This window comes from Martes martes, assembly GCF_963455335.1.
Source record: "Martes martes genome assembly, chromosome: 9".
Classification (NCBI taxonomy): domain Eukaryota; kingdom Metazoa; phylum Chordata; class Mammalia; order Carnivora; family Mustelidae; genus Martes; species Martes martes.
This window is the reverse complement of record NC_137896.1, coordinates 61,376,154-61,387,313: the sequence shown is the minus strand read 5'-3', so window position 1 is coordinate 61,387,313 and position 11,160 is coordinate 61,376,154. Positions and strand designations below refer to the sequence as shown.

General features: G+C 52.4%; 1 protein-coding gene across 3 annotated transcripts in view; it reads left to right on the top strand.

Moving 5' to 3' along the window:
- Nucleotides 1–4,994: 4,994 nt before the first annotated feature.
- RHOQ (ras homolog family member Q) overlaps nucleotides 4,995–11,160 on the top strand; it is a 50,887-nt gene continuing 44,721 nt past the window's right edge. For 2 of the 3 annotated variants that reach the window (XM_080813752.1, XM_080813751.1), the window contains exons 1-2: nucleotides 5,228–5,439; nucleotides 6,011–6,069. In XM_080813752.1, the coding sequence (XP_080669878.1) occupies nucleotides 5,298–5,439; nucleotides 6,011–6,069 (201 nt within the window). In that variant the 5' untranslated portion in view covers nucleotides 5,228–5,297. Of the gene's footprint in view, nucleotides 5,440–6,010; nucleotides 6,070–11,160 lie in introns of all 3 variants that reach the window. The other variant, XM_080813750.1, reaches the window with a different exon arrangement.

The window sequence follows — 11,160 nt, the reverse complement described above, 5'->3', positions numbered from 1 at the left end:
AAACTCTGGCCTTTGGTTGGTCCCAATAGGCTCAGTCAGGGGAATCCCAACCCTGTGTCACAGCGATGGTTTCAGGGATGGGCAGTAGCCCAGATATAAGGCAACAACTGTCTGACATCCTGCTGGCCACCATGACTAAAGGATGGTTCAGGGATGAACTAAGCTGATCTGATCAGAGAAAATCCAAATTTTGTGCAATGAGTGAGTCAAAAGAAGCTCTTTCTCCTCTGGGCAGCGTGATGTAAATAAAAATAGAGTCGGAGTTTTGAGCAAGTCATGTCTGAAGCTTGAGTGACTTCTGGATGTTTTGACTAAAGAAGTCCATATGCTTCCTTTGCTGGTGAAGCCAACTGGGTTGACTTTTCTATTTATTGCAACCCAAAGCGTCCTAGCCTAGACACCAAATGATCTACTGGAATCCATTTTTCCATTTCAGGGGCAGATGTGAGGGGACACAAACAAAATGACTAAAAAAATGAATATGTTGTAGAACCTTATTGTCCTTCTGGAGTTCTACTCTCAACTTGGTTTAAGCAGTTGGTTGCATGGTTAGGAATAGGGGATGGGAAAGATTTGAAAAATGGGCAGGAAGCCCAATGAAGGAGTAGAGAAAATAAACACAGGAGATTGAAAAGCAAAAGAGAGGGAGAAGGTCAATGCCAACATAACATAGAAGCCTCAGAATCAGCCTCCTCTTCTGCATGCTGTTACGAAGCCCGGTGGATTCTGTCATCTACAGAGCCATGATCCCCAGGGCCTCCTCTTTATTTTCACAGCAATGCTGGGTTCAGACTTTCGTGACCTCGCTCCTTCTCATGCTCTCTGCCTTCACTCTCATGCCCTCCAAATTTATCTTCTATACCACCACCAGAGCGATCTTCCCAAAAGAGAGCTCTAAACTTGTCGTCTTCCTATTGAAAAACTTTTGATGCCTCCCTCCTGTGGAATGTGGGAAATAGCTGAGCTTTGAAGATAGATCATTTTGAAATCTATCTCTGCCACTTACCAGCTGTGTGACTTTGGGCCAATTTCTTCATTTCTCTGCACATCACCGATCTCAACTATAGGCAGGATTCCTTTGCTTACCTGTGATAGAAAATGACCCCACACTCGTTAGACAAAAGGGGAGGAGAAACTCATGGAGTCAAGGGACCAACTGAAGAACAGTGGTACAACAGGGTCTCAGCGATAACGAGAAGCAGAACTCACAAATAGCCTGTATTGTCTCTGCCCTTTTTCAGGGGTGGTGGCAAGGGAGGATCTGTAGTTCCGTTTTTGCTTCTTTCTGCATTTTGGCTTTATTTTCTTGGACTGGCTATTTTGTTAAGGGCTGAAACGTGAAACATGAATGACCAACAGCTTCCAGGCTCACATCTTCTAGTTTAGTTAGCGAAACAGGGGAGACTCCTGTTTTGAATCCCAAATTCAGTCAGACCTTTCAGGACAGGCTCTGACCGTCCCCTCTTGAATCAGGCACCCACCCAGGCCTGATCAACAGGGGTCAGGGGCAGGTGTAAGAAGATAGCAGCTTCTATTTAAGCCGCATGATCACAGGGAATACATGAGAGAGAACATTTAGCAGAAACAAATGGTCCGTTCTGGATGAACAGACAACCCAACAGATGTTCTCTACAAATTTTATCTCATATGGTGGTTTTGAGGGCCAAAGAAGACAACCCACATAGATAAGTACCAAGTACCCACACAATACCTGGGCATAGCACACAGCTCTGCAAATTTAATTAATTAACTAATTAAATTAATTAGTTCCCAATTTACTGCAAACCAGTTTCCCTGCATCACTAATCCTATAATCTGTTCACTCTAGAGGGTTCACCAATCCCCCAAAATTGTGTGCTGTGTCTTCCTAACCTGGGCAGGGCTATCTTTCCTAGCCATTCTTATCTTACTCCTCTTGGCCTCTTAATCCCCAGGCCAGTGATTCCCTCCTGGAAGTCCTTCCTCAGCACACCTACAGTTAGGTCCTAACAGCCTTTTCTGCAGTTCCAGAAGGCTGTTCCTTAGCCTCCAGTATAGCACTGACCACGTTATACAGTAATTACCAGTTCGCTCATCAGCTTGTTTCTGCCTCCCTCTCCAGCGACTGTGGCTTTCCAGCTTCTCGTCCCATGTCCAGGAATAAAGCCTGGCATCTAGTGGATCTCAGTAAACACTGGGAAATTAAACCCTGGATGAATCAATGAAGACGAGGAAGTAGGGGGGAAAAGACGAGAAGATAAAGGAAAGATTTCACTGTCCTCACACAGACTTGTGTGTGTTTTGACACTTGCCATCACAAAGGCAGAAAATCAAGCACAGAGTCTATGGGGTGCTTAGAAACAAAGTTGCTTCCTGTCCTTCCAATCCCGAAATTGGACAACTGCTTTCTGGGTTTTGTTTTGTTTTGTTTTTTTGTCTTGTTTTGTTTTGTTTGCGCTTTTCGGTTGGTTGATTGGTTTTTGTTTTAACCACTTGAGACATTATCCTCTTTGCTCATAAGAAAGTAAGCTTTCTGTTGAGATCTGGTTGGTCCTTCCAGCTAACCCGTCTGTGGGCTGACCTGGAGCATCCAGGGTAAGTCCCTCCCGCCCCATCCCCATTGCACTCCACATGCACACTGGTGGGATCAGCCCAGAGCTCCGAGTATTCCTGGCAGTCCATTTTGGTTTCTTGATGGGTCAAAGGGATGAGGTCACCATCACCAGTGAAGTCACCACTCCATGATTCATCTGACATCAATTCCCCACTTGGGGTGCTCTGACATTCCCAGAGCTTCTCCCAGAGCATAAAGAACCTGGGTTCCCTGCCATTTTTCAAGGTTCTGGAGCTAATGCTCCAGCTCCCTGGGTCCCTTGTAAGTATCTGCCCCTTTGAGAAGTACTGTAAGAACTGAGAGGAGGAAGTCCTGGACAGGGGAAGCCTCTGAGAAGCCATTTTCCTCCAGTCCCAGGACACACCTCATCACCCCTCATAGAAGCCTTCCCCATGTCTCCAGCAACTGCTTCTTTCCTTGTCCCAAAGCTTTTACCAGGATCTGGTGGGACACATTCTAAAGGACTCCAGGGTTCTCAGGGGCGAGACCTGATTCCACCCTTACAGATGAGCTCACATTTAGAGATGGGAAAGCTGAGGCCAGGAGAAGAGAAGTGACATGCTCAGGTTAACACTGTTAACGAGTGTCAGAGCTGGAACCCAATGGACTTTCCCTGAAGGTGGTACTCTGGGAGCTCCTTAACCTCTTCTGATAGACGTTCCTTTTAGAACACAAGCTGCATAAAGCAATCGTCTTGTATGCAAAGGGGGCAAGTCCTCCTTTCTTACCCTCTCACAGCAAGTGCCAGAGACTGGCCTTTAACCAAGATGTGACTTCAAGGCACTATACTGCCTTCCCTAACCTGTCATTCAGTACACACAAACTATCTTCCAGATTCCCCACATAACCTAAAGCAGTGAGGCAATGGCTATACCCACACTTGGACCCAAATGGAGGGGTCTCGGGAGACGTTCACTGTGACTACACAAGGACCTTCCAATAATCTAGCAAGTCTTTCTGGGACAGTGGAAATCAGATCAGGGGTTTGGGAGTTGAGGCCCAAGAAGTGAGGTATGGGGCCATTCCCCAATGTGTGCTCCATCTTTGACTGCCAGACTTAGCTGGAAGCCTCTGGGATAACGACCTTGCCTCTCTAAGTCTGTTTGCTTACCTATAACCCCAGGGAGCATTAAGGCAGATGGTCCAGTTGACCTCTGCACAGCCTCTCAAAGTAGCATTTTCCAATCTTGTGAATCAATGAAAGAAGGCAATTTCTCCATGTGAGCAGGGGGGTGGGGGTTGTGGTGTCAGGGTGGAGTGTACCCACTCTCCCCTGCCCTCCACCCACTGCCTCATGGTCAGGGCAACAGGAGAGGCCAGTGAACAGGACCTGGCCGCATGGTGTTCCCGAGCTTTTCCCAGGCAGGGATCAGGGGTTGCCCCCCAGGATCAGTGGCCAAGTCTTAGAACAAGAGTATCACTCCTCAGGGATGACATCCTCACACCTTCTAAGGACCTCCGAGGATGCTGCCTCCAGAGGAAGCATGGGTCCATTTGCCGCGTCCAGAGCCGGCTGGGTCTCCCTTTGCTGGCTGGCCGGGGGTTGCTTCAGAGGTTCAAGATGCTGTAACCCCCTTAGTCACCAGTTTCAAAGTAAATGATTCAAGCTCCGTGCTGTGAAGAGCCTGGGGGTGGTGGTGGGGTGGCGGTGGGATGGGGAACCAAGCAATAAGCTGGAGTTCCTACTCTCCAGCTGTGGGGCCACCACCAACTCTCCCCCACCACCCCAAACACCTTAAAAAAAAATTTTTTTTTAAACCCTCTTGGCCTTTCTTCCTTCCCGGATTTCTAGTTCTGTTGTGCCCTTAGAGGCCGATAGGACAGATCCTGCCTTCCGGGTGGAGTTTAAATATCTATGTATAATTTTGCATGACTATTGCGTCACCGTTGAAGTCGTCGTGGTTCCCCCAAGAGGCCTCCTCGGCTTCTTCCAGCACCCGGGCCTTTGGACGCTTCCGGGCGCTGCGGCCACTTGCGCGAGGAGCCCCCGGCTCCTCCCGAGCGCTTCCCTCGCGGCCCCCTCCCCCAGCCTCCCCTTCCCCTCCCCCCCATCAGCCCCCTCCCCCGCCCCCCCGGCCCCGGCCCCGGCTCGCTACTCCGCGGCTCCTCCCCCTCGCCCCCTCCCCAGCGCTCGCGGGGAGTCAAGCTAGGGTGAGCCGGCAGGGCCGAGCGGCGGCTGCGGGCGGGGCGCCGGGCGCGGGGCGCGGGGCGCGCAGCCGGCGGGCGGGGGCGCTGGGCGGGCGGCCGGCTCTCGGGGAGGCGCTTGGGCCCGCCCTCCTCCGGGGCCCAGCCGGGAGGGGGCCCGGGCCGGCGCGGGGCGGGGAGAGCCGCCTGGCCCCTCCCCTCCACTGCCCTCCCCAAAGTTGCTGTCTCCCCCGGGGCCGGCCAGTCTTATGATCCAGCGGATCCTCCTGGGGAGGCCGGGCCGGGGAGAGGGCGCGGGCGCCGAGCGGTGGGGGCAGCGGGCGGGCGAGGCGACCGGGGCCCGGGCGGGGATCCGGGCAGCGACCGAGGCGGCCGCAGCGCCCCGGGCCCGCCGCCCCCTCCCCTCGGGCGGGGGGAGCCGCTGCATGGGGCCGGGGGGGCGGCCCTGCTGCGCGGAGCGGCGGCGGCGGCGGCGGACCCCCCAGGCGGGCTGGGGCTGAGCCCGGGACCGGGGCGGGGGCTCCGGGGGGACCATGCCCGGAGGCGGGCCGGCCGCAGCATGGCTCACGGGCCCGGCGCGCTGATGCTCAAGTGCGTGGTGGTCGGCGACGGGGCGGTGGGCAAGACGTGCCTACTCATGAGCTATGCCAACGACGCCTTCCCGGAGGAGTACGTGCCCACCGTCTTCGACCACTACGCAGGTAAGCCTCGGAACTGCTGACTAAGGGGCCGCTCCCCGGGCCGGGAACTTTGGAACAACTTTGGCGGAGCCCCCTCACCGCCTCCCCCGAGCGCGCTCCGCACCCTCCCCCCCTCCCGGCCTTACGCGGGGCTCCCGGCCCCACCCCCAGGCCTCCCCTCTGGCCCTCCCTGTAGCGGGCCGGAGAGACCCCTCTTCCTACCCCGCCCCACCCCCTGCCAGTCCCGGCTCCCCACACTTCCCAAACCTCGGACTGCCTGGGCTGACCTTCTTGACCTTCCCATGGGCTCCTCCCTGTTGCCCCAAACCCCCGGGGGAAACAACTTGGGGCACTGGTCGAGACGTGGCTAGGGGACTTGGGAGAAGGGAGTGGGCAAATGGGGCCACATCACACCCTGTCCTCGCTGCCACTTAACAGTGAGCCCGGCACAAGGGAGAAGGGGTGACATCTCCCTGGGAGCGCCCGCATGCCTCCGGCTGGGTTGGCGAAAGCAGGTCCTGATGGGGAGCGAGATTGCCCCAGACCCCGGATAATGGAGCTTCTCTCCCCGCCCCCACTTCTGCCCTTGCAGTCAGCGTCACCGTAGGGGGCAAGCAGTACCTCCTGGGACTCTATGACACGGCCGGACAGGTGAGTGTCTTGGCCCCTGGCCGACACCCCCTTGCCTTTCCTCAATTCAGGGTGGCTGTACATGGCCTTTGGAAACTGAGATGTCTAGGAGGGAGGGTGTGTCTTCGAGGGGCCCCTCTGGATCAAGTCTTTATTTCTTTTTTCAAGTCAGCAAATTAGGAAAAGGAAAAAACAAAAACAAACCAAAAAACCACCCTAACAACAAACCCATCCCTGCCCACCCCATGCGAACCCCTGGGCTATGAAAGTTTTTGCCTGTGTGTGCTTTCTGTACGGTGCCTGGTGTGTGGGTCCCAACTCCTGTTGCAAAGTGGCAGCGGCCAATCAAGAAGCGCCCTTATTTTTAGTTGCAGATGACCAGGTCTCCCCCTCGCAGCCTCTGTCTGGTCCCTCATTGGTGAGTGGTCTGCCTGCCGGAGGAGCCTGATTGGTGCGAAATGGCATCATCTAATATGATGGGAAGGCATTTGGTCCTGGTTCTGTTTATTACAACATCATTGCACTCTGGGACTCGAGTCCCTGCAAACGTAATTTGTGGTGTTACCAGAGGACCACGGGGAAAAAAAGAAAAGAAACAACAACCATCCCAGCCACTCCCCTGGGGGAGGGAGGAGGAGAAAGGGTTAGGAGCTCAGTATGAATCTTGGAGGGTGAGCTTTTTTTTTTTTTTTTTCCCTCCTCCTCCCCTTCCCTAGGAAGGCCAGGTGACTCTGGGTTTTCTTTGGGAGAGATTATTGTGCAGAAAGAAAATTCACAGTCTTCCTGGCAGCCTCTGACCATTAGCATAGCAGAGGTGGCTCTCCTCTCTGTCCCTGTCCCTCTTCCTAGACCCACTTTTGCTGTGGAGGTGGGATGATTGCCTGTAATGAAGTTTTGCAGAATCCAGCCCTGTGATTAGACATGCGGCCTTGGGCAGAAGTTTCCACGTGTCGTGCAGACTTGAGTCCTTGAGGACATGTGAACAGCTGAGGGGCTTAGAGAGTGTTCTGGCAAGTGTCAGATAGTGCAGTTTCCTTATCTTATGATGGGTTTCAAAACATACCCTGTTCATATACTGTGCCAGATGCTCAGCACTGAGTTGGCACACTTGGTTAGGTGCTCAATAAAGGGGATCTTTTCTTTGTAGCTTTTCTAGATTTGGATTTCAGAATTGTGGTACCAGGTTGGATTCCGAAAAATGCCTTGCAGAGGGTGTCTTGATGTGGCTTCTGGTTTCTAAGCTGTTAAGTTAGAAAAGCATCTGAGGATAGAGAAACTGTGGGCAGTGCAAGGTGCCAGAGGCCGTCCTAATTCACCAAACCCACCCAGGTCAGTACAACCAGTCCTTAGCTTGCCAGAGCCCCATTTGGGTGCCTGCCTTGCAGCTGTTACTTACTCTATCAGAACGTATGGAGGGCAAGAGGCAGAACACAGTCCATTAAGTAAAACCCAACTTTTGAGCCAGACGGGTTGATAAATAACAGGTTGAAATCGTTGGTTGAAAAGGAGACTTGTTTTTAAATATCATCTCTAATTTTAACTTCTCTCACTACCACCTCTTCCCTTTCCTTCTTTAACTTGTCACCATGACCATTCATTTGACCACAAGCCCTATTCAAAAGGATGTGTGTATGTCAGAGCTGTTCTGTGCACATTCAAACCCAACTAATATTTACTGAGTTTCTTCTGCATATAAGGCATGGGCCAGCCACGTGAAATATTCTTTTTTCCCCTGAGCTAAGTGATAGTCTCTCTCTGTAGATGGGGAAACTGGGGCTTAGAGAAGCTAGGTAGCTGACCTTAGGTCACACAGCTACTGACAGGTATTGCTGGGGTTATGACCTGGGTCTGAATTTGCCCCCGGTTTGAGGTGGGCTGAGATGCCACCTGGGATGATTAGAGTCCTTGTGGGTCTGTAGATTCAGTACCTGGAACCTGGACAGCCATTCTCTGAGTGGGGGTCGTGTGCTACTGCTACAGAGGAGAGAACTCAGATTCTAATCATCACCCGAAGTTGGGCCCACTCGCAAAACCAGGGCTTCCCATACGTCCTCATGATTGCTGTGTCCAGTGGACATTGTAAGACACATACCAAATGGCATCAAACTATGAGTAAGGTTCAGATATTACTGTTTTGACCCAATGGTGGGACACCTACTCTGTTGGCCAAGATGTGTTTTAGGGCCCCTTAGTGTTTTTTCCCAATGTCTGGAACTTTTCCTTTAAATTTTTTTTTTATTTTTTTAAGATTTTTAAATTTAGTATGTCAGAGAGAGAGAGAGAGAGAGCACACACACACAAGCAGGGGGAGCAGCAGGCAGAGGGAGAGGCAGGCTCCCCACTGAGCAGGAAGCCTGATGGAGGACTTGATCCCAAGACCCTGGGATCATGACCTGAGCCGAAGGCAGATGCTTAACTGACTGAGCCACCCAGGAGTGCCTAGAAGTTTTCCTTTTAGATCAAAGTTAGTGATAATTCATCTTTCAGTGTTTAAGGGGTTATTACTAATCAGCAATCTTAGCAATGTAATCATCAACAGGATGAAATGAGGAGTGCCCAGTGTATACCTAGCACTGTGCTAAGCACCTGGGGATTACAAAAGAATAAATTTAAGATAGGCGTCTGCCATGGCTGATGATAGCATAGACAGAAGTGTCTGAACCCGATATCTGTTCATGTGTGTTAAATAAGAAATTCCTGTGTTGTTCTTGGTCATTAAGTTCTCATGCCTGTATGAATCAGTATCAGATTAATCTTATGATAACAGTAATGATCAATAAACACATAGACATGCATACACACACGTGTACCTATAGAGAGACATTTTTAAGCCTCACAGACGGCAGAGAAAGGCCCGGGCTTTGGAACCAAAGAGGCCTGGGCTCAGATCTCCACCTTGCTGTACTAGTCATGTGATTTTGGCTGTACTTAACCTTCTTTGTGATCTAGTAAGAACGTGGATAATTCGAAACTATGCTGCAGTGTTGTAGACTGACTTAAACTGTTTCATGTACATAAAAGCAACTGACACTGTTCTTCACTCATAGTAGATGGGTATAAATATTACAAGAAATTATTGTACTGTACTCTGGGCAAGCTTTGTTGGGGGAGGGGGGTCACAGGCAGAAGAGAATAGTGTATTATGTCTGGAGTTGATAGAAATTCCACTAGATGCCAGATGCTAGAACCTTCTCACCCCGAGGTATGGAGCCAGCTCGTACTTCAGGATTCCCACAGTCCCTGCCGCTGGACCCATGGACGTAGTCCAGTGCTCCCTGCTCCACATGCCCTATGGTATCAGACGGTGTCCTTTCTCCGTCAGAGCCTGCGTGCCCAGTGACGGGAGAGAGAATACGGAAAACTAGGCGTTCTGTGTGCACTTTGAGAAACAAGTGCGGTCTGTAGGTTTCAGTCTCTTCCACTTGGGGAGGTAAGAAGGGTTGAGGAGGAAGTGCACAGCCCTGGAAAACATTACTTTCTCTCCATAATCTTGGCTCGGAATGTTCACTCACTGTGTTTGACTAACAGAATCAGTGCCTCCCTTGAGTGGGAACTTCTAGTCCGTGTGCTTGCTCTTGGTCTCTTTGACCCCAGTCAAGTTCAAAGCTGTAGGTAACATTAGCCCAATTTTCACATTAGGGACCATAGGCGACTGTTGTGGATGACCTTTGGCCTTCCAGAGGAGGTCGCTTCTCCCATGGCCTCTGTGGCTGTTGGCAGAGGGAGAGGGAGGGAGAGGGAATGATGAACATGAGTGCGTGCTGGGCAGCTTTAGTCCGCATCATGTGCTCTGCCTGGGCACATCCCTCAACGTCCCCAACAGGCTTGGCCAAAGGGAAGCCCCCTCTCTTGCTTGGCAAAGCCCCTGGGTGGCCCAGGAGCGGCCCTGACATTTTGACTGCCCAGATTTTGGAGTGGAAGTTGAGGGCAGTGGTGGCTTCCTCGTCGCCGGGGCCCTGTGGAGGGGTCTGGCTTCCGGCCTGGGCCTCTGTGGAGCTTCTCCTTTCTTGCCGGTCTCTCAGGACTTCAGTGGAGGCCCTGCAGCAGCGGACCCATTGTCCACTCAGAGGGACGGGACCGGCAGTATTCTCCCTCCTGCCTCGGTGCTGTTTGGGGCTCAGGGGAAGTGGGAAGAGCTCTCGCTCTCTGTGGGGTGCGGAGCCGCCTGGCAAGTTGCTCCTGGGCTGCGGGTTCCAGGCTGATCTCTTCATCCTTGGCAGGAAGGCAGAACTTGATACTCTCAAGTGGGAAGGACTGGCACCCAGTTTATCCCAGGTCCCAGAATACCCACACACAGGAGGGTGTGTGTTGGGGGTGCGTTTGCGTTCCCCAAAGTTCCAGATTTAGCCGCTGCCTCGGTGTGTGGAAGTCCATATGTATGCTTTTGGGTGTGGTGTTGCTATGTCTGTTGACTGAAACACGCATAGGTTCAAGGATGCATACATAGAGCTATAAATAGCTTTAACTTAGGTGTCCCTGGAGTTGGCTCTTCAGTGACAAGTGAGATCTGTTTCTTACTTGACAGAGCCCAGCAGCTGTGGCTGCCCTCCAAGCCCTCTGGGGAACTGGGGAAGTACTTCCCCTCCAGAAGGGAATCTCCAGGGGAGGCAGCCTTGGAATGCCCCATCTTCTGTGTTTCCTGGGGTGGCAGGCCCCTAAAGGCCTCGGAGAACAGGAAGGGACCAGGGGGAGGGCCGCGGTTTGCCACTCACTGGGCTTCTCCTGCCTTCAGGCAGGCATCCTCTCGTTACCTGCCGAGGTAGATTTTTGCCAGATGGGGAAATCGAGAGTGAGTAGGCTTATGGGAACTAGACAGAAAGGCCTTTAGGAAGAAGGTTTTCCTTCCTTTGGAGGAGACCTGCAGGGCGCATCGGTAGGGCGTGGGAAGCACACACTCACACTCCACGGGCTCAGGGGCCCGCAGCCCGACACTCTGTCCCGGAAGTGCCCAGAGAGCAGACCCTGGGTCCCTAGCGCAGCTTCAACAGGTGAGCCGTGGGTACTAAGCATCCCGGTTTCCCTTAGTAACCTACTAGATTTGTCGGCTGTGCGTTTTCCCTCACCTTTTTAGAAGCTATTTATATCTCCAGCCTGCACCACATTACACGTAAC